This window comes from Natator depressus, chromosome 18, assembly GCF_965152275.1.
Source record: "Natator depressus isolate rNatDep1 chromosome 18, rNatDep2.hap1, whole genome shotgun sequence".
Taxonomy (NCBI): Eukaryota; Metazoa; Chordata; order Testudines; family Cheloniidae; genus Natator; species Natator depressus.
The window spans coordinates 964749-988013 of NC_134251.1; the positions used below are offsets into that span (position 1 = coordinate 964749).

The following is a 23265-nucleotide window of genomic DNA, read 5'->3' on the forward strand; positions in this document are numbered from 1 at the left end:
CTGGGGCACTCCACTTGACACCGGCTGCCAACTGGACATGGAGCCATTGATCACTACCCGTTGAGCCCGACAATCTAGCCAGCTTTCTACCCACCTTATAGTGCATTCATCCAGCCCATACTTCCTTAACTTGCTGACAAGAATACTGTGGGAGACCGTGTCAAAAGCTTTGCTAAAGTCAAGAAACAATACATCCACTGCTTTCCCTTCATCCACAGAACCAGTAATTTCATCATAAAAGGCGATTAGATTAGTCAGGCATGACCTTCCCTTGGTGAATCCATGCTGACTGTTCCTGATCACTTTCCTCTCATGTAAGTGCTTCAGGATTGATTCTTTGAGGACCTGCTCCATGATTTTTCCAGGGACTGAGGTGAGGCTGACTGGCCTGTAGTTCCCAGGATCCTCCTTCTTCCCTTTTTTAAGATGGGCACTGCATTCGCCTTTTTCCAGTCATCCGGGACTTCCCCCGTTCGCCACGAGTTTTCAAAGATAATGGCCAAGGGCTCTGCAATCACAGCCGCCAATTCCTTCAGCACTCTCGGATGCAACTCGTCCGGCCCCATGGACTTGTGCACGTCCAGCTTTTCTAAATAGTCCCTAACCACCTCTATCTCCACAGAGGGCTGGCCATCTCTTCCCCATTCTGTGATGCCCAGCGCAGCAGTCTGGGAGCTGACCTTGTTAGTGAAAACAGAGGCAAAAAAAGCATTGAGTACATTAGCTTTTTCCACATCCTCTGTCACTAGGTTGCCTCCCTCATTCAGTAAGGGGCCCACACTTTCCTTGGCTTTCTTCTTGTTGCCAACATACCTGAAGAAACCCTTCTTGTTACTCTTGACATCTCTTGCTAGCTGCAGCTCCAGGTGCGATTTGGCCCTCCTGATCTCTTTCCTACATGCCCGAGCAATATTTTTATACTCTTCCCTGGTCATATGTCCAACCTTCCACTTCTTGTAAGCTTCTTTTTTATGTTTAAAATCCGCTAGGATTTCACCATTAAGCCAAGCTGGTCGCCTGCCATGTTTACTAACCAAAGGGTTAACATGCTTGATCGCTGAAATACTCTGGTGTTGCTGAATGGAAACTGGGTTCTTTTTTTGTGCCCTGCCCTAGGTGATCATGGGAGGTGGCCGGAAATACATGTTCCCAAAGAACACCAGTGATGTGGAATACCGGGATGATGACAAGTACAGGGGCACTCGTCTGGATGGCAAAAACCTCATTGATGTCTGGAGAGATAAGAAACCTAAAGACAAGGTAAAGGGGAGGGAGGGAGATGTCTGGGGAGAGGATCAAGGCCAGAGGGGCTGCAGGTTTAAAGATTCTTTACTCAGGGATCTCTGGTTCAAGCTCATGTCCAAAGATAGGGAAATAATCCTGCTGATGTAGCACTTCCCTCGTTCAAAGCCCTCACAGTCAGTAACTAACCTCCACAGCCCCTGCCAGGAATGGGGAGTGTTTACCGTTCTGTCTGGCACCTTCCATCCAAATGAGGAGCTGTGTCCTACAGATGGGAAACCGAGGCAGACAGGCGATGCGTCTCACCCAGGATCATACAGTGAGTCAGCAGTGGAGCCAGGATTACAGCTTGGGAGCGCCTGGCCCACCGCTAAGGGTCCTTCAGGATGAAAGGTGCTCTAAGAAACTGCTATCTGGACACCCAGGGCACGAACGAAAGAAAAGAACGTTCCTGAGTTTCAGCATAAAAGTACTTCTCTTTAGAGTTCGCAGTGTTGCTGTGGTGGTGTCCATCCCAGAATATTAGAGAGGCCAGGTGGGTGAGGTGAGATCTTCTATTGGACAACTTCTGTTTTATTGTTTTGTTCTGGTTTGTTGGGCCAATAAAAATTATTACCTCACCCACCTTGTATCTCTTTAGAGTAACACAGATGAGCCCAGCTGCCTTTGACCTTTCTTGGCCAGAGACTTTGTCCCATCAGCACTTTGCTGTCTCTCTAGAGATCTGTGTGGCTGTCAGAACCTAGTATCTTTGCTGCTGGAATGTCGATGGGGGGCTGTTGATTACAAAGAGGGCTGTTGCCAGCTTCCACCCAGTTTTTCCAGTCACCCCTCTTACCCAGGCTTGGAGCTAATCTTTGCAGAAGACCCTAGATGCCTGTATGGTTTTTATTTATATTCCAGAAGTCCTGAAGTCAAGACCCCACTGAACAAACACACAGGAAGAGCTTGCAGACTAAATAGCTAAGACAAATAAAGGGTGGGAGGGGGTGAAGCCACTTGCTAAGGTCACTCAGTAGAGGTTGGTATAGAACCCAGGCCTCTGAAGCCAGTGTCCGAGCCACTGGACCAACCTGCCTCTCTTTGTATGCTCCGCTGCCTAACTAGATAGTATCCCCAGTGCTGAAAGACGACTTTGTCCTAATACAGCCTCCCAAGCAGATGTCGTGGCAAACCCAGTTCTGAGCTGTTGTCTGGAATTTCCTGCACGTGCTGTACTGGGATTGAGAGCTCTGTCTCAAAATCGATCACTTCTCTGTGTGCAGCTTGTCTACACCTTAAACACTATAGCGGCACAGGCCCTCTATGCTGACAGGAGGGGTTCTCCTGTCAGTGCAGGTAATCCACCTCCCCAAGAGGCAGTAGCTAGGTCAACATTCATCCACTGACCTAGCACTGTCCACACAGGGACTTGGGGCAGCTTAACTGCATTGCTTAGGGGTGTGGATTTTTCACACTCTGTGCAATGTAGTTAAGATGACTTAATTTTCTAGTGTAGACCAGGCCTGGGATTTCAGTTCCTGCTTAGGTGGGGATGCTGGGGGATGAGGGAGAGAGACTGGAAATTATGGTGGATGAATGCCTGAAGACAGCAGTGAGCCCTGTGGTCTGAACAGCTTTGATGTTGATGGAATTTAGATTTCTAATTGGCTTCAGTTTTAAGTGCCCACATTGCATCCACTGAGTGTGAAAACAGGAGTCGGCAGAGGACAAATGGGGCTGGTTATTCCAGTCTAAGGGATGATAATTGTGTGCGGGGAAACTCTCTGAAAATCCCCAGACCCTCTGGAGGGACCTTTTGAAATTAGCCCTGCAGCAGCCCTAGGGAGCTCTGCAAACACACCAGCTCACTCCCTGATCCAAGCCTGAGCCCTGAACTCCCCTGCTGCTAGGTGCTGCTGCACTAGCATTTGTTACAGCACTACTCGGTGTATCTGGAGCAGCCCTTGGAGCAGCTTGGATGGGCTCAGGGAAGAAGCACATCCAGGTCTTAGCCAGGGGAGGATGCCACTGCATGGGGCTTTGGTCAGGGAAAGAGGACCTTCCATGCTCCCACCCCCATCCCAACTGATCAGATCTGAGCTGAGAATGAATGTAGCCTCTAGTCTGAAGAATATCAGTGATGCTGCCTGTCTGACCATACCCCTTGCTTCTCCGTAACACTCGTTCTGCCCTCTCTGAGTGCTAGGCTTCTTATTGTGGCTCCTGTTTTTCGGGGTTCAGTTGTGCTCACCCTCTCACATTAGTGCCTCTAATCACAAAGGATCCCATGGGCTTTTACCAGCTGTTGGCTTGTATGCTCGGGAGTCGCTTTGCTGCAGCAGAATTGCAGCCATGGCTGGGGGGGGGGCGTTCAATGGCCATTGAACAGCCCATGGCAAGGCTGCGTGGCAGCTCAGAGGAAGGAACAAAGGAAAATTCTGTATCCAATGGAAACTGCTTTTCTCTTCCATTGACTATGATTTAGCTGGGACATAAACCACTGGGAACATTTGAGTTTTACTAGGACCAGCTGGTGTATCCTGGCCTCCCTCAGACTCAAAGGGAGTCTGTTTCTTCTGCTGCTTGTGCCCCGAAGGGGAATCATAGAATCATAGAATATCAGGGTTGGAAGGGACCCCAGAAGGTCATCTAGTCCAACCCCCTGCTCGAAGCAGGACCAATTCCCAGTTAAATCATCCCAGCCAGGGCTTTGTCAAGCCTGACCTTAAAAACCTCTAAGGAAGGAGATTCTACCACCTCCCTAGGTAACGCATTCCAGTGTTTCACCACCCTCTTAGTGAAAAAGTTTTTCCTAATATCCAATCTAAACCTCCCCCATTGCAACTTGAGACCATTACTCCTCGTTCTGTCATCTGCTACCATTGAGAACAGTCTAGAGCCATCCTCTTTGGAACCCCCTTTCAGGTAGTTGAAAGCAGCTATCAAATCCCCCCCTCATTCTTCTCTTCTGCAGACTAAACAATCCCAGCTCCCTCAGCCTCTCCTCATAAGTCATGTGCTCTAGACCCCTAATCATTTTTGTTGCCCTTCGCTGGACTCTCTCCAATTTATCCATGGACTCTCTCCAATTTATCCACATCCTTCTTGTAGTGTGGGGCCCAAAACTGGACACAGTACTCCAGATGAGGCCTCACCAGTGTCGAATAGAGGGGAACGATCACGTCCCTCGATCTGCTCGCTATGCCCCTACCTATACATCCGAAAATGCCATTGGCCTTCTTGGCAACAAGGGCACACTGCTGACTCATATCCAGCTTCTCGTCCACTGTCACCCCTAGGTCCTTTTCCGCAGAACTGCTGCCTAGCCATTCGGTCCCTAGTCTGTAGCGGTGCATTGGATTCTTCCATCCTAAGTGCAGGACCCTGCACTTATCCTTATTGAACCTCATCAGATTTCTTTTGGCCCTATCCTCCAATTTGTCTAGGTCCTTCTGTATCCTATCCCTCCCCTCCAGCGTATCTACCACTCCTCCCAGTTTAGTATCATCCGCAAATTTGCTGAGAGTGCAATCCACACCATCCTCCAGATCATTTATGAAGATATTGAACAAAACCGGCCCCAGGACCGACCCCTGGGGCACTCCACTTGACACCGGCTGCCAACTAGACATGGAGCCATTGATCACTACCCGTTGAGCCCGACAATCTAGCCAGCTTTCTACCCACCTTATAGTGCATTCATCCAGCCCATACTTCCTTAACTTGCTGACAAGAATACTGTGGGAGACCGTGTCAAAAGCTTTGCTAAAGTCAAGAAACAATACATCCACTGCTTTCCCTTCATCCACAGAACCAGTAATCTCATCATAAAAGGCGATTAGATTAGTCAGGCATGACCTTCCCTTGGTGAATCCATGCTGACTGTTCCTGATCACTTTCCTCTCATGTAAGTGCTTCAGGATTGATTCTTTGAGGACCTGCTCCATGATTTTTCCAGGGACTAAGGTGAGGCTGACTGGCCTGTAGTTCCCAGGATCCTCCTCCTTCCCTTTTTTAAAGATTGGCACTACATTAGCCTTTTTCTAGTCATCCGGGACTTCCCCCGTTCGCCACGAGTTTTCAAAGATAATGGCCAAGGGCTCTGCAATCGCAGCCGCCAATTCCTTCAGCACTCTCGGATGCAACTCGTCCGGCCCCATGGACTTGTGCACGTCCAGCTTTTCTAAATAGTCCCTAACCAGCTCTATCTCCACAGAGGGCTGGCCATCTCTTCCCCATTCTGTGATGCCCTGTGCAGCAGTCTGGGAGCTGACCTTGTTAGTGAAAACAGAGGCAAAAAAAGCATTGAGTACATTAGCTTTTTCCACATCCTCTGTCACTAGGTTGCCTCCCTCATTCAGTAAGGGGCCCACACAGGTTCCGTGTTAGTGGCATTGGTGCTGCCTGGCTATTTAGGAGCAGGCAGTCACTCTTCTGGGGTATCTTGGCTAGCAGAGGGCATCTGGGTGAGGAAGGGGGCTAGCAGTCCGGCTGCAATGGCTAGAGCCAGGAGAGCAGTATTGGCCCCAGGCATGTTTAAAATTCCTCTGTGAAGTCAAGCGGAAGGAACTTTCTCTTCCCTTGGCGCGGTGGGAGCAGCCATAAAGCATGCTGTGACTGGAGAAGGTTGAGCTGGCCTGAATCTTGGCATGACCCAAACTGGAGCCTTGCCTGATGGTCAAAGTTTGGGTGACATTTGTCTCCTTTTCCCCCCATGCAGCTCAGTACTGGCTTTGGCCAGGACCAGCCCTGAAACCTGCCTTATGTAAGAGGCTTAGCTCAGGGTATTTCTGGCTCAGCCCAAACCAGGATATCTCATGGCAAAGCCTCTCTAGGCCAAGTCACACAGGAGAAGCATCTGAACTGAATGGAACTTTGTCAAAGCTGAATCCCCATTCTGGCACTTCGAGTGCAGAAGTTGGGGGCCTGCAAGGAGTCTAAAAATTACTCTGAAACCTAAAAATTAATACTGTCCGCTCCAGGCTTGTATTAAACTCCCAAGGTTACAGCTTTTCTCTGACCTGGGCTTGGTTATCACTGCCACCACCCAAATGCAAAAAAACCCCAAACCTTTGGACCCAGGAAGGAACACTTGGGAATTCCTCCCTGTGGGGTACCCTTGAGCCCTTTCACTCCTTCCCCCCTGGGGAAGAGCTGAGAAAGAAAACAAAGGAAATTAGCTGTGCTACCAGCTAATCAAACAACATGTCTTCACGAACAAGGTCAGCTCCCAGACTGCTGCGCTGGGCATCACAGAATGGGGAAGAGATGGCCAGCCCTCTGTGGAGATAGAGGTGGTTAGGGACTATTTAGAAAAGCTGGACGTGCACAAGTCCATGGGGCCGGACGAGTTACATCCGAGAGTGCTGAAGGAATTGGCGGCTGTGATTGCAGAGCCCTTGGCCATTATCTTTGAAAACTCGTGGCGAACGGGGGAAGTCCCAGATGACTGGAAAAAGGCTAATGTAGTGCCCATCTTTAAAAAAGGGAAGGAGGAGGATCCTGGGAACTACAGGCCAGTCAGCCTCACCTCAGTCCCCGGAAAAATCATGGAGTAGGTCCTCAAGGAATCAATCCTGAAGCACTTACACGAGAGGAAAGTGATCAGGAAGAGTCAGCATGGATTCACCAAGGGAAGGTCATGCCTGACTAATCTAATCGCCTTCTATGATGAGATTACTGATTCTGTGGATGAAGGGAAAGCAGTGGATGTATTGTTTCTTGACTTTAGCAAGACTTTTTGTCTCCCACAGTATTCTTGTCAGCAAGTTAAGGAAGTATGGGCTGGATGAATGCACTATAAGGTGGGTAGAAAGTTGGCTAGATTGTCGGGCTCAACGGGTAGTGAATCAATGGCTCCATGTCTAGTTGGCAGCTGGTGTCAAGTGGAGTGCCCCAGGGGTCAGTCCTGAGGCCGGTTTTGTTCAATATCTTCATAAATGATCTGGAGGATGATGTGGATTGCACTCAGCAAATTTGCAGATGACACTAAACTGGGAGGAGTGGTAGATACGCTGGAGGGCAGGGATAGGATACAGAGGGACCTAGACAAATTGGAGGATTGGGCCAAAAGAAATCTGATGAGGTTCAATAAGGATAAGTGCAGGGTCCTGCACTTAGGACGGAAGAACCCAATGCACAGCTACAGACTAGGGACCGAATGGCTAGGCAGCAGTTCTGCGGAAAAGGACCTAGGGGTTACAGTGGACGAGAAGCTGGATATGAGTCAGCATTGTGCCCTTGTTGCCAAGAAGGCCAATGGCATTTTGGGATGTATAAGTAGGGGCATAGCGAGCAGATCGAGGGACGTGATCGTTCCCCTCTATTCGACACTGGTGAGGCCTCATCTGGAGTACTGTGTCCAGTTTTGGGCCCCACACTACAAGAAGGATGTGGATAAATTGGAGAGAGTCCAGTGAAGGGCAACAAAAATGATTAGGGGTCTGGAACACATGACTTATGAGGAGAGGCTGAGGGAACTGGGATTGTTTAGTCTGCAGAAGAGAAGAATGAGGGGGGATTTGATAGCTACTTTCAACTACCTGAGAGGTGGTTCCAGAGAGGATGGTTCTAGACTATTCTCAGTGGTAGAAGAGGACAGGACAAGGAGTAATGGTCTCAAGTTGCAGTGGGGGAGGTTTAGGTTGGATATTAGGAAAAACTTTTTCACTAAGAGGGTGGTGAAACACTGGAATGCGTTACCTAGGGAGGTGGTAGAATCTCCTTCCTTGGAAGTTTTTAAGGTCAGGCTTGACAAAGCCCTGGCTGGGATGATTTGACTGGGGATTGGTCCTGCTTTGAGCAGGGGGTTGGACTAGATGACCTCCTGAGGTCCCTTCCAACCCTGATATTCTATGATTCTATGAACACTTGTGAAAACCTCTTAGGACACCAAAAATCCAATCCTGTTCTTAAAGGTAATTTTTTTTAAAAAACAAAAAGGAAAAAAATACACCTGGAACCCAAACTAGCTTTCTTGGGGGTTCAGCTTAAAACTTACAAGCAAACAAAAGCATCAGGGGTTTGCACAGAGGAGATCCACAAGCCAAAATAAGAAAGAAACCTGATTGTGTCTGTCTAAATATTTCCTATCCAAATCATTTTTTCTTTTTCATATCTGGTTCAAACCTTACACAGCATTGCTGGTCCATGTCCCTCCAGCCCAGAGAACAACAGACAAAGGAAAAGTTTCTTTCCCAATTCTAAAAGTTCTAGCCTCCCCATTGGCTCTTTTGGTCAGGTGCCCACTCCTTTCATGTTACCTGTGGGCTTGTTAACCCTGTACAGGTAAAGCAAGCAGAGAACAGACATCAAGAGGGATTTTACAACTAACTGGCTGGCTGGGTGTTCATAAAAGGGAGCTCCTCCCCCCCCCCCCCAACGCACTTCATTTTATCACAAACCTTCAGACCTTTGAGGGTCTCCCCATCATTTAGTGTCTGAGGCTGAGATGTGGGTGGAAGGGAAGGAGACACGTGGGTTTGTTTGCTCATGGCAGCTCCTATAAGCAACATGATGGTCAGCACAGGTACAGGGGGCCACCCACCTGGATCTGATTTCAGGATCTGGACCAGAAGTCCCTCTTTCTACAGCACTGGCAGATCTATGGGCATTGTTGCTATCAACCCTCATTAGCCTTTGCTCCAACCCCCTGGTTCCAGGGCAGAACCAAACCCAAGAGGGCCCAGTTTTCTAGTTCTGAGGAGACTACAGCCTCATGCTATTGAATTGCTGGGAATCTTGTTACATTTATTTTTCTGCTGCTTTGGGCCAAAACCTTGTGAGAATGGCTAGTGGGATTTTAGTGCTGTAGGATCCAAACCTGAATCCCAATCTTGTGCGTTGAACCCAAAGCCTTTGCGTGTTCTGAGCCTTGTACCAGGGCTGCCAAACTTTGCTCTGAGCTTAAACTTTATGGGTGGGATGTTCAAAAAGTGTTCCACTTTGGCCGACCTCTTATTCAGCGGCGCTGAGGGGAGTTCTGTCACTCGGAGCAGAGTTGGGCCAACGCTGAGTGCTCCTGAGGCGCCTGCGCTGGGTGCTTTATTTGTTTTATTTTCCACAGGAGTCCTCGGAATAGGTCCAGTCAATTTTCTGGAGAAACTAAAGATCCGATTTCACTTCTTGATCAAAAAACCCCCCATGCCACTGTTCTGTTTGACTGTTGCCCTCCACCCCAGAGGTGGCTGCATTTCTATGCTGCTTTCTGTAGCTGTGTGTCTATTAAGTAACATTTATACTGCAGTAGCACCAAGAGGCCAACCAGGTCAATACCACATTGTGCTGGGCACCATACAAACGAATAGAAAATGATAGTCCAACCTTTAAAGAGCTTACAATATCTGTAGTTTGTGACATGCTTTGGGATCCAAGTTGCTATATGAATTTAAGATCATTATGATGAACATTCATTGCACAATAAAATACATTTACTAAGATACAAGATAAATGTGTTAAAGAGGGCAAAGTTGCCTGATTTTCATGCCTGTGAAGTTGTCTGGGCAGATATTGATGCATATATCTGGGATATATGGCAGATGTTCTCTGTGAGTGCAATACATATGGCAAATACCATATCTGGGAAATACCTATGGCTTCTAGATTCAAAAGGCAGAAGTAGCCACCGTGATCATCTAGTCTGACTGCCTGCATAGCAAAGGCCAGAAAAATTCCCCACAATAATTCCTGTTTGAACTAGAACAGATCTTGTAGAACATCCAGTCTTGATTTTAAAATTGCCAGTGATGGAGAAACCACCACAACCCTTGGGAAATTGTTTTTAGTGGTTAATTCCCCTCCCTGATAAATGTATGTCTTATTTCTAATCCCCCTTTATAAGGAAGTGTACAAAACAGCTGCTGTTCCATTGCTCTCCCCTAGAATGCCCAGTACGTCTGGAATCGCAGTGACCTGTTGTCTCTTAACCTGATGGAAGTGGACTTCCTCTTAGGTGAGTATCTAAGGCAAAGGTTGGAGGCGCGGGAGCTAAGTGAAAATCGGTGAGTTGTGGGACAGATTTACGAGGGTGTTCAGGCACCTGGAGCTGCAGATGGGTGCTGAGTGGGATTTGTGAATGCTCCTCAGCAAGTTTAGTACCTAGTTGCCAGTGAATGTCCATGGGAGTTAGGCACCTAGCTCCCTTAGGCACTTTTGTAAATCTCTGGTTGGGTGGCAAGGGGCAAGACCACCCTGCCCCTCCCTTGCTGCTAAAAGGGAGGTATGGTCAGATGTCGGCTGTGTGTGTGTGTGCTCGCTCGTGCGCTCTCTCTATCTCAGCTCTGCGCGCAGGGCGGGCTCCAGGCCCCAGCGTTCCAAGCAGGTGCTTGGGGTGGCAGTTCGAAAGGGGCGGCAGCTCCTCCAGCCACGGTGGCAGATCGGCGGCAGCTTCTTCCCTTTTGCCGTCCGCGGAGGCAGGGTTTTTTTTTTTTTTTTTTCCCACTGCTTAAGGCCTCAAAAACTGTCGAGCCAGCCCTGTCCCCGGAGATAGCAGACTGATTGAGCTGCCCACTAAATCCACAGACACCGTTTTCAGCAAAGGAACTTGGTCAGGTTTATTGCCGACGAAGGACAGTGCTAATGTCCCAGCTCAATGATACACTAACACCATGTATGCTCGTGACAATGGACTGGGTCAGTGAATGGCGGGACTTTCCATTCTCCCGTCATCCAGACGCCAACACTGCCTCAGCGATACCTCTTTATACCCCAGTACAAACAAGTTACGTATTGCCCTCTGACGTAGCTATGTGCCAGCTCCGACGTATCTGGGTGCCACCCTCTGATGTCCACCCATTGCCTTGTACTTGTTGGTTTGATCAAAACATCTCTATCCATCATGGTGTTATCGTGACCTTATCTTTAGGATGGGTCAGTGTGTTCCTGTTATCTTTTGGGGAATGTGTTTGGTATTGAGGTGTTCTAGTACCTTTCTGGAATGCTTGTGTGTATATTCTTGTGCATAGCACTACTTAAGAATGTGTGTTTCTGCAATATCAGCCCTGTTCTTGCCAAATTCTGTGAGCAGGGCCTCTTGAGTGTGCCTCATGCTCACAACTTAATTTTAGCCCAGGCCTGAGACCTCGTACCAGGCCTCTGACACAAGGCCTCAAGTCTCAGGCCCTCTTTCTACTACAGGGTACATGGGAGAAGGGAGGTGAGCTCATTAGGGGAAAGGCAGAGAGCCACAACAAGAGGGAAGTATTCTGTGTTGCCAGGGACTGATGGACTGTAACCCATTAGGGTTTCTCTGCTTCTATTCTCTGTGGTCCTTGCCTGGCGCAGGGAACTAGGACGAAGGGTTCCCTCAGCATTGGAAAAGACTGAAAACACCTGACCAGAAAGACTAAGTGTGCACTGAAGAATCTTCTTACCGAATACCCACAAACCTAGCTGTTCCCAAGTGCTGAGCCAACCCCTGAGGCAGGGAAAGGGGCATTTAGTGCCAGCCCTGGGTGGGTGGCTGGAGTCTGCCTGTCTTCTAGCCTGCTGTTTCAACAGCATACTTCTAGGTGCAGTGGGGAGAGATCACATCTCCTTCACTGCTGCTCCCCATTCCAGTCTCTGCACGGTGCCAGAAAGCAGCAGCATGGCTAGGAGGTGCTAATGTCCTGTTAGAATACTGGCACTTCAGAGGTGACTTGGCTGCTATGTGGAGTGGCATGCTGTGTTATGCCTTGTGACCCAGGCAACATCAAAACAGTTGTCACACCCCAGAAGCGTGGGAAAGCAGAGCTTAGAGACATTGCATTATGCATCGTAGCTACAGAGCTGCTGGCTAGCTGAGGAGCTGGCCCGCAACTGCTCCTTGGAGGGGGGAGAGGAACAGAGCAGAACCACACAGAGATTGGGGGCTGGAGGGAAGGTATCTTTTGCAGGCAGGAGAGACTTTTGATTTTTATAAAATGCAGGGAGCTGAAAAAGCTGAGTATTTGTACAGGACCTTTCCCATTGTGTGCGTGTAGCTGCTGTTTGTACATCCAGTCATGCGTATTGAGGGCAAAATGTACCCGCAAGTCTGCAAAGGATGCCTGTGGCTTGAAAGGAATTAGGCTCCTTCTGTATGGCCATGGCACTCCACCTCTTCCAGCCTGTGACCGTGTTCCATCAGAACATGGGGTTTGTGAGGGACCCATTCCCATCTAGCTACACAGAAAAGGGAGGGGGCTCCTGACTCCCTGAAATCTGGTGGAGGAGAACCTATGGACCTGGCCCACTTCCCATCTGAATTTGGGATGTGTTCTCCTTGTTATGGGCTCCTGTTATCCAAGAGAAGCACAGTGGGAAAGTGGCAGGAAGGGGGATGGCCACTAGCTCTTGCCGAGTCAAACCCCTTTGGGCCTCTTGGTTATGCTACAGCTCACAACCGGGTCGGAAACACTTTTCAAATGCAGCTGCAGCCTCACAAGCATCTGTGTCTGATGTGGTTACACAGTGTGCTCAAAAACCAACCCACGGAGTGCCTGGGCATGATGATCTGGCCCAGCGAGCACGGCTGCAAGAGTCCTTGTCCCTCCTTTCAGAGAACATTGCTACCAAAGTGCTAGCAACCATGGCTTTGGAAACCAGGGGCTGGGGCTGCAGATTTGCCACAGCATTTGTTATCAAGAATCGCAGGGGAGTGCCGGTAACTTCAGTCAAAGTGCTGTGTTACTGAATTTACCACAACTGGTCTGATTTTTGCTAACAAATGCCCTCTCGTCACCCCGCTGAGGGGGCAATGATCCACAGCAGCACCCTCCACGCCGAGCACCACAACCCCCAGGTAAGAGGGGAGGCCAGGGATGGAGAGGGACTGGAGAGCGAGCCCTCCCACGCTTGCCCCACAGCAGTGACTCCTGGGTTCTGCGGGGCAGAACCCAGCGCTGTGCTCTGGGCATTGCAACCTGGTGCGCAGGGCTGCAGTGCTGCTCTGTTTTGCTTGCCTGACTGGCACTGCCTTCCTGTCACAATGGAGGCTGAGGTGCTCCACGTCGCAGTACCAGGGACAGGGCGCTGGGCCTAGCCCCATGGGACGTGGGAGCTGCCACTGTGGGGTGAGCCTTGAACAGAAGAAAACATCAGACAAATGGGACAGTCGCTGTCTGGGAGTTTTTTCACTCTGACAAACCTGCAGCCCTGCCAATGTCCAGTCCAGTGCTAGGCTGGCCCCCGTCGTGGAGTGGAGAGAGCCTTCCAGGGAAAGGCTATAGTTCTCCACCCCATTAAGTCAGCTGTGAGCGTCAACGACGCATCAGCTGTTCTATATGGGCCTGAACCGCAGTCCCCCGCATCCCCACAGGTTCCAATTCCCACAGCTCCTCGCTCTGCCTGTGCAATGGTCCACATGGCAGCCCTCTTGGGTTCAGGGGCTCCTAGAACTCGCGTTTGGAGCCACAGCTCAGGCTGCCTTTTAAAATGGAGGTCCCTGCCCAGCCATGATTCGACAGACTCTGGTGTAGCAGGTTTCTTCAGAAGACGTTCACTGTGCCATGCATGTTCACGTACATACGGGGCCAGGCATGTGCACGGGTACACGTGGAGAGTGTGTTCACATGTACCTGCTTCATGCCTCTGCCAACTTCCGGATAGATTGTTTTAGTACTTACCCCAGCAGTTAGTGATGACCGGCCCATTTTTATGAGCATAAGAAAACAAATCCAGAAACCTGTTTCTCCAGGCGGCTCCGTTTGCTTTCTGAGTCTGGTTCCAAATGCTTGGGCCCCTCAGGAGATGCAGACACAGGGAGATCTCACCCTGGAGTCTCCCTACGTCAGCTCCAGAGCCAGATGGCACACGTGCAAAGCATCTGGCTGTGTAGGCCCCTCTCTCTCCGGAGCTGCTGAAGCCTTTGATATCTGCAGGGTGTTTGCTGCAGTCTCTGGCCACTTCCATCCTCCTGAGCTGCATCTGAGGCACCAAACAGGTCAGCGTGAACAAACTCTTACATACAGTGTTTGGGCACGCATTTCCTGCTGGCTCCCTGGCTACTGAGACGAGGCATGCGGCCATCTCGTTAACCCATTGTTGGCTAAAGGCAGGATTCCCTAGAGGCCACACGGTGGAGCAAAGAGCCAGCATTAGCAGGGAGCAATAGGGAGGAATCCTGACACAGAGCGAAGCTGCCCCTGGGCTCCATTATAATCAGGAGCAGATTGGAGTCCACTGGAGTATTGGCAGGAGGGTAACCAGAGCAACAGATTGCAGTAAGAAGGTGTCTGATTGTCAGACACACTCCTCAGGAGAGTCACTGCCCCTGTCCCTGAGGATCTGAGTGTGATGTGGGCCTCCAACAATTGCTCCACCCCAGCAACACGTGTCCTACCTCCTCTGCTTGTCAGATCCATATGGATATGCTGGGCTCTGTTTCAGCAGTTATGTCTCATGGAGCCAAGTGACACCAATTACTGCATGTAGCAGGGACTTGGTACATCTGAGCCAGTTGCTAGGATTGGGGGCAAGAGGCAGCTGGTAGTAGCTGCAGCAGTGCATGAGCAGGCAGCGTGAGCATGGAGGATGAGTGCACAGTGGGAGCACAAGTCTGGAGTCCCAGGGAAAATGTGCACCTGTAAAATACTGCAGAGACTCAGGAGAAATGTGGATGTGTGTCTCTGATCTGTACCAGGCCCCGTTGGCCTCCAAGCACAGTTCTGGGCCCGTCTGTAATGTGCTGCTGTTGAAGCAGGGTATGGTCTCTCTCTCTCTCTCTCTCTCTCACATCCATAAAACGTGTTGAAGCAATTTCCCAAAGGAAGCACTTGCACACTGGATCCTGTGCTGGATTTCACTGTCTATTTTTGTGTTTTGAGAAGGTTGGCTACCGAGGTAGCAAAAGTGCTCAACTGTCTCCAAAGTCTGACTCTCGATGGTGATTTGTGGTGGGTCATGTGCAAGGCCTTGAAGCAGGCTGATAAAGCACTTTAATCTTCTCAATATTAAGTGAGAGCCCTAGGCTTCAGTAAACTTGTGCAAGAAAATCCAGTGTGGACTGAAGGTCATTCTCAGTGTGCGCGAAGATGGCACAGTCATCCACATACTGAAGATCAGTAACGGACGCCCTGAAGACTTTGAGCGGAGACGTTAAAGAGCCACCCATCCATTCTGTATTGAATGTCAGCTGACCAAAATGACTGCTAAATAGATGGAGAACAGGGTTGGGGCAATAACGCATCCTTGCTTAACCCCGATTTTGATGATGAAAGGTTCCATCTCAAGGCCATTACAGAGAACCATGGCAGTCATCTGATCTTGGAGAAGCCTTAGGACCTTAAGAAATTTTGGAGCACAGCCAAATTTGGTCAGCACCTTCCACAGGGCATCACAGTTGACAGAGACAGACTGTGACCTACGGCAGGACACCAAGATCCAGGTCTATAAGACAATTGTTGTTCCTACACTCCTTTATGGAGGTAAAAACTGGGTGATCGATTGACAGCACCTCAGGAGTGTGGAGAGGTACCACCAACAATGCTTCTGGAAAACACTTTGGCTTCAGTGAGGATGCTGGCATTAGTGCAGCGATCTTGCCACTTGATGCAATGTCACCAGCATTGAAGCAATGGTCCTCATGCACCAACTTCGCTGGGCTGGACATTGTGTGCAGATGCCAGACTCTCACCTCCCCAAAAAAAGTCCTCTACTCTCAGCTCACCAATGGTCAGAGATCCCATGGTAGTTGGAGGAAATGCTACAGCAGTTCTCACTGTGGGTCAGGATATGGGGGAGGGATAGCTCAGTGGTTTGAGCACTGGCCTGCTAAACCCAGGGTTGTGAGTTCAGCCCTTGAGGGGGCCATTTAGGGATCGAGGCAGAAATTGGGGATTGGTCCTGCTTTGAGCAGGGGGTTAGACTAGATGACCTCCTGAAGTCCCTTCCAACCCTGATAGTCTATGACCCCAAAGTGGGTCCCGACCCCTTTTTAATGGGGTTGCCAGGGCTGGTTTGCTGGGGCCCAGGGCCCAAGCCCGAGGGCTTCAGCCCTGGGTGACAGGACTCAGATTATAGGTCCCCTCCCTGGGGAGGTGGGGCTTTGGCTTTGCACATGTCCCCCACACTCCCGGGCTTCTGGGGTCCTGTAGTAACTTTCATTGTCAAAAGGGGATTGCGGTGCAATGATGTTTGAGAACTTCTGTGCTACAAAGACACTGAAAGTGTATCTTAAGAAAACTGATGTAGGCATCACAAGCTGGGAGGAGCAAGCCACCAACTGACCCCACTGGCACCATATCTTCCATCAGGCAGTGGCCCACTTCGAGGAGAGGCACCTAGCCCTTGAAGCTGAAAAGAGAGAGAGAACTTTCTCCCAGCAGGCAGCTGGCCTGCCACAAAATGTCTGTACCTACTGCAGGCGGATTTTCAGTTTCAGGAGTCCAGTTCTGGGTCATCTCAGGACCCATAGTAAATCCATGGTAGAGAACATCCTCGAATTGAGGGATTGCCAATCAATCCTTATGTCCATAGTAAGCTGCTTACCCATTCAGAGGAAAATCTAATCTGAACCCTGCACCCGCTTCTCAGTTACATCCCCCGTCACACCACACAGCCCACATCCCAATGCATACTGTGGCATACATGTGTTATCTCATACATCCAGGGTGGTGCTGCCTAGTGAGCAGAGCAATGGACTGGGGTCCAAAACGCCTGGCTACTCTGCCAGAATGCGTTCAGCTCCTGGTGGCAGAGAGAGGTGGGAGGGTAGCAGAGCCCATGAGGGATCATTATTCTGTGAAAAACTTTGGTGAGCATGTTGGTACAGCCTTGCTTCCTCAATCGGAATTGGTAGCACATGGATCTGAGGCCTCATGAAGATCAAAAGATGGTGCATAGCTGACATGTCCTCTCCCTTTTGCAGGCCTCTTCGAGCCAATGGATATGATGTATGAGCTAGACAGGAATGTCCAGACAGACCCTTCCCTGACGGAGATGGTGCAGGTGGCCATCAAAATCCTCCAGAGAAACCCCCGAGGATTCTTCCTGCTGGTAGAAGGTGAGAGCCAGCGTCTCCAGACTACCAGTGCCCCGTGAGGCTGAGCGTTCCATCCCAGCTTTTCAGGGCTGAGAGCATCCCGTGCTGAGGACACGGACCTGTTACTGGAGGGCTGCTATTGTCTTCTGACCTGAATGTACCTCTCTGAGAGGGTGATGAAACAGTTCTGGAGTCGAGTGACAGTGGGCAAAACCCACCCCTTTTGCACCCACCATTGCTTCACGAGTCAGGAAAGGAGCTGAGCAAGTTCCCCAGCCATTTGCCCTACAAGGGAACAGATGGAAATTGCTTTGTGGGGAGAGCCTAGTATGTAGGCAATGGGTCCCAGAGCCCATGGCTCCCAAGGGAGAGGGAGACCCTGGACATGGGTAAATACCAGCACTGGTCTGATACTGGCCCACAAACACCTAGCTTAACTGCATTAGCCTCCCTTTCTAGCATCTGAAGTGCAGGTAATGCTGGCCTCTGATTACACCTTTCAGTCAAGAGAAGTTGGTTTCCTTTACTGGCCTGGAAGGGGGAGGAATGGAGGGCTTGTGGTAAGGAATACTCACCACATCAGAGCCAAGACTGTAGCCTAGCAACTCCCTCCATCCTGAGGGCTCTAGGAGGTAGTACTTATCCCTGCTGTGTGGGTGTTCCTTCTAATAGCGAGTCTGCTGCGTGCCCTGGTACCTCAATCAGCACGTCCCTTGGGAAGCAGCAGGAGACGACTCGGTTGTGGACGTGATCCTCGAAGTGGCTTGATAGAAATGATGATGTATTTCCCTTGCTCTCTCCCTGTCAGCTCCTTCCATCTGTTCTCCAAATAACAGCTCAGACCTATTGTGCCGCACTGTAAAGTGCAGTAAACGTGGTTTGCACCTTCCAGTGCAGCACCCGCCACAGGCCAGTGTTGGGACAGGAGAGTGGATTGGTACTGGCCTGGTGCAGCGAAGAGGAAGGATATTGGACTCCATAGACCATTGGCCTGGTCCAAGATAGCAGGAAGCAAGAGCACAGCCAGGTGTGATCTGTTATTGGTGATTCTCAGGTTTCTAGTCCAACCAGTTCCCTTCTTGCTTTTCCCTTTCCAGGAGGTAGGATCGATCACGGTCACCATGAGGGGAAAGCCAAGCACGCGCTGTATGAGACCGTGGAGATGGACAGAGCCATAGGCCAGGCTGGTGGCATGACGTCACTGGAGGACACGCTGACCGTAGTCACTGCTGACCACTCCCATGTCTTCACCTTTGGTGGATACACACCCCGCGGCAATCCCATTTTCGGTAAGGGTTTAACCCATTGGTTCCCCCCACAAGCCGAAGACCCACCAGTCTCCAAATGATGGCACGTGGACAGTTACTGCTGGAGAACTGTTTGGCATCTCTGCCTTGCAGGATTGACAAAGCCTTGGCTGGAATGATTACCTGGGGTTGGACTAAATGACCTCTTGAGGTCCCGTCCAACACTGATCTATGATTCTGTGATGTCCCTTGAAACAGCAGTGATTGAAATGTGTCCAGTGTCAGAACCAGGGCAAAACCTTTGGCAGCTTTCCTAGACTATAAGGTCATTACAATCCTCTAGTCTGACTCCCATGTAACTCAAGCCTGAGAACTCCCCCAGAGAGTCCTTCATTGCACCTGAGCCCATGGCTTGTGGCTGACCTGGAGTGCATCTGTTTAGAAAGACCTCCAATCTTGATATAAAGACCCCAAGTGAAGGGAAAATTTACCACCTCCTAGTTATTGGGGATGGATTTCTAATCACGTCATACGATCCAGCTCCTGGATCCCTGAGCCCATGGACTAGAACCAAACCCCAGTTCTGAACACCCTGAAACTCTCTGGGTTTGAGGCCTGGATTTCAGATGTACTGGAGCTCCTCTCTGCTGCAGCCCAGACTCACACCATCCACCCTGGGTCGAAACACAGCAGCTGTTTAGCTAGCCCAGCAAAATGCCCTATTTCTCCTTTCTGATGGAGTGGGGGTGGGGGAGTAATTGCTTTTCTGATTAAAACCACTAATTCAATTTGTCAGCAAATGAGATGCCCAGTCTGGGCCTGCCAGCACAGCTGTGGGTAGGAGCCTTGCAACAGTCGGGATGAACTGGAGCAAGAGGTTTTCAGAGGGGCAGAGTAGAAAAACGATGCTTCTTTTGTTAAGAAAATAGAATCTCAGGGTTGGAAGGGACCTCAGGAGGTTCTAGTCCAACCCCCTGCTCAAAGCAGGACCAACCCCCAATTTTTGCCCCAGATCCCTAAATGGTCCCCTCAAGGATTGAGCTCACAACCCTGGGTTTAGCAGGCCAATGCTCAATCCACTGAGCTATCACTCCCCCTGCTGTAAGGGTTCCAGTTGCACATGAAATGAGTTCACGCTCCAACTCTTGCCAAAGGTTCCATGCAGTCGATGACCGAGCCGGTCAGGATCTCAGCTCCACATCTCCAGAAGGCAAGACCTCCAGCAGCACAGCACCATGCTGCAGCACCGGCACTGCTTGCTGCAACACCCTGGGGTTGTCTGGTTGGGTCTCCCATCCAAATGCTGGCCAACGCTGACCCTGCTTAGCCAAGGAGAGCTGATGAGCTTCCAGTGGGGTGGAATGGCTGCATGGGCTATGAGCAGGCTGGGCTATAAAAACATCAAACCTTTGACCGCCTCCTGAGTTATTCACCCCTGAAAACTGGCTGTAGTGACTATTTCTTGTGCCACACTTCCCCTCTCCCTTTCTCACTTGAGAACCGGAGCTTGGTCTCTTTGATGGGCATGAAAGGCTTTTTCGCTAAGAGGGTGGTGAAGCGCTGGAGTGCGTTGCCTAGGGAGGTGGTGGAATCTCCTTCCTTGGAGGTTTTTGGGGTCGGGCTTGGCAAGACCCTGGCTGGGATGGTTTAACTGGGAATTGGTCCTGCTTCGGGCAGGGGGTTGGACTGGATGGCCTTCTGGGGTCCCTTCCAACCCTGATGTTCTATGATTCTATGTGATCAGCCCCAGGGTAGCAGAAGCAGCAGTGGCTGACACTCCAGTCAATGTCCTTGGCTAAAGAGAGGATTGGGGTGAGGGGCTGGAGCAGATAAACTAGGGAATCCTGGAGATATGCCTCCCCAGCAGAAATACTCTCTGGAAAGGGCAGGACTGGAGTCAAGCATGACCTCTTCTGTAGAGGAGCGATGGTTACCATCCCTCATGCTAACCATGCTCCTCCCCGTGCAGGTCTAGCACCGATGCACAGCGATGTGGATAAAATGCCCTTCACCTCCATCCTGTACGGAAATGGCCCCGGGTACAAACTTGTAGCTGGAGAGAGGGAGAATGTGTCTGCCGTGGATTATGGTGAGTTTGGGGGGCTGGCAAGATGGGGATGGGTCGGGGGCACATGTCAGGGACCAGCTAATGCCACTGGGTTCATGTAAAACGCATTGCTTGTCCCAGTCTAATTGCCAGTGAGACGGAGTCCATGTTCCAAACCCCCTGCCCCTAACGGGGCACCACATTGGTGCCCTCAGCAGAGAGGCCACGGTCTGAGTGGGCCATGGAGACTGAGCTCCCTCCCCTCTCAAGGGTGGCCTGTCATGTCAGGATGGAAGCTGGGGAGGCCCCTTCCTCAGTGGATAGTGGGTGCCAATCTCCAGCCTGGTGGTCTGACTCCCCAGTCTCTTACAGCTGTTTGTTCTTTCTTTGCAGCTCATGCCAACTACCAGGCCCAGTCGGCTGTGCCCCTGCGCCAGGAGACCCATGGGGGTGAGGACGTAGCGATCTTTGCCAAGGGCCCCATGGCCCACCTCCTGCATGGAGTACACGAACAGAACTACATCCCACACGTCATGGCCTATGCCGCCTGCATTGGCCAGAACACAGACCACTGCCGTTCTGGGGCCCACCACAGCATCGTGGGGCCTCTGCCCTTCCTCTCTGCCCTTACCTCAGTCATCCTCCTCAAATCCTTATTTTAAGGTCTCGCCCTGAATCAGCTCACTTCCTTCAGTCACAGACCAGGGGTCCCCAGCTGTCTCAAATAGAGATCTTGACCCCATTCAAAGACAGATCTTGGAACCTGTCTCGCCATGTGATATGGGGTCTTCAGGTTTTAACCACATTGGACATAATACCAAAGCTTCCTATGTCTCTTGCCTCTGGACCCACCTTGCCCCCGAACCAGGGCAGCTGGCCTGTGGCCATGAACCACGGTTCAAGATCATTGGAGTGGGGAACGGAGTGAGTGGCTCAGTTGCTGTTGACGCTGCTGGACGTCCCTTGTGTGGATGCCTGGACTCCAAGTTGGCTTCAAGAGCTGGAAGTGTAGGGCTGTTTCTATAGCAATAGCCTGGACTGGTTCTGTGAACCTAAAGGCAGAGACACACCGGTTCAGGCTGGGGCAGACTCTCTTGGGTCCAGATGTTTCATATCTAATAATGTTTTCGTTTGTGTTAAGCTCCCCTAACCCAACTCAAGCAGCTTTTTAAAAACATCAGAAGAACAAAACTCACATATTGGGAAATGTTCTGTTCTCCTCCCACGGCTGCTGATTATGTGAATAGAGGCTTCCTCCCCTGGAACCAAAACCTGGATCTAAACTTTTGAGAGAAGTGGCTTTTGGAATCTGAATTTTGGCTCCTTTGTTCATCTCTGGTTGATGTTTTCAGAGGACCTTTGGGGAATTAGTCACTTAAGTCAGCAGGAATGGGCCACCTAGAGCCAGATCCATAAAGGTATTTAGGCTCCCAAGTCCCTCCAGTTTCAATGGAAGTTAGGAGCCTAAATATCTTCAGTGGGGCCAAAGGAATCACTCATATCAATAGAATCGTAAGACTGGAAGGGACCTTGAGAGGTCATCTAGTCTAGTCCAGTCCCCTGCACTCATGGCAGGACTAAGTATTATCAGTGGTGTTTTATGTTTGAAGCCAGGGTGATACAATATATTGAGCCCTCTTTGATTCCTCCCTTTAGTCCCCTTGGTGCCAGGCACGTTAGGCGCTCCCAGCCTACGCTGCGGTTGCCACGTCTGTCCCAGACCTTGTGCCACAATTCTGATTTGTCTAGGCTCTGCTTTGTCCCTCACGTCTGGCTTGTAGGACACTAAAGGTCTCTGGAGACCATGCTTGTTGGTCACTTCTTGGTGATGCTGTGATGTGAAGATGTGGGGCAAAATGGCAGGTCAGGGTAGAAACCCAGGTTGTCAGATCCTGGGTCAGCCAACCCCTCATGTCTCCCAAGCTGGACTGGGAAGGTCCAAGTAAAGGCATTCCTGTGGACTTTCTACAGCCAGTTAGGCCATGGACAATACCCTCCCCCCCCCCCCCCCACACACACACGATCAGCCTTTGCCACCATATTGCAATCCTGGCCTGAGCTCAGCAGTGGGGAGCAGCTGGAGAATAATGTTGGTCAAACTTTTCTTGACCATATTAAAAGGTTGTTTGCGGTCCCAGGATGTTAGAGCGACAAGCTATCTTTTATTGGACAGACTTCTGTTGGTGAAAGACACACACTTTCAAGCTGCACAGAGCTCTTCGTCCTGGCTGGGCTCCCTCACCCACCTTGTCTCCTATATAAAAAAGGTCCATTTAAGTTTCAGGCTGGGTCGTATTTGAACCAAACTGGTTTCCCTGTCTCTGATTGCATCACAATGTGATGATGCAACAGCCTTAGGAGCCAGAACCCTATTACAAGTCAATGGGACTTAGTTTTTCTAGATACTAGGAGACCAGAGTGGCCAAGGCCCCTGCTGACAGACAGAAAGAAGCAGTGTGTGTGTGTGTGTGTGTGTGTGCGCGCGCGCGGGGGTAACATTGTCATAAGCACTTACGTGCCTTGAGAGACTAACCATCATTTCTCCTGACAAGTTGATGCAGCAGGTGGAGGGGAATTATTTGCCATGACATGTGGGGATTAGTTTCTGAGGATGCTCATCAGCATGCCCTTAGGAGACCTGAGCTGTTTAATTTATCAAGGTTTCATTCAGCTGTTCAATTTGTCAGTAGGGTGTTAGTTTTTTTTTTTTTTTAAATAAAGCCTTTTAAAAAAAATTATTTCAGGCCATAGCGGATTGTTTGAAGAAACTTGAATTCTTGGGGCCAATGAGGCACTGGAAGGACAGC

General features: G+C 50.3%; 1 protein-coding gene across 2 annotated transcripts in view; it reads left to right on the forward strand.

The window, feature by feature from the left end:
* ALPL (alkaline phosphatase, biomineralization associated) overlaps window positions 1-22456 on the forward strand; it is an 81879-nt gene extending 59423 nt beyond the window's left edge. For both annotated transcript variants that reach the window (XM_074933970.1, XM_074933971.1), the window contains exons 7-12: window positions 1117-1260; window positions 10105-10174; window positions 17051-17185; window positions 18262-18453; window positions 20381-20500; window positions 20852-22456. In XM_074933970.1, the coding sequence (XP_074790071.1) occupies window positions 1117-1260; window positions 10105-10174; window positions 17051-17185; window positions 18262-18453; window positions 20381-20500; window positions 20852-21120 (930 nt within the window). In that variant the 3' untranslated portion in view covers window positions 21121-22456. The remainder of the gene's footprint in view (window positions 1-1116; window positions 1261-10104; window positions 10175-17050; window positions 17186-18261; window positions 18454-20380; window positions 20501-20851) is intronic.
* The last annotated feature ends 809 nt before the right edge of the window (window positions 22457-23265 follow it).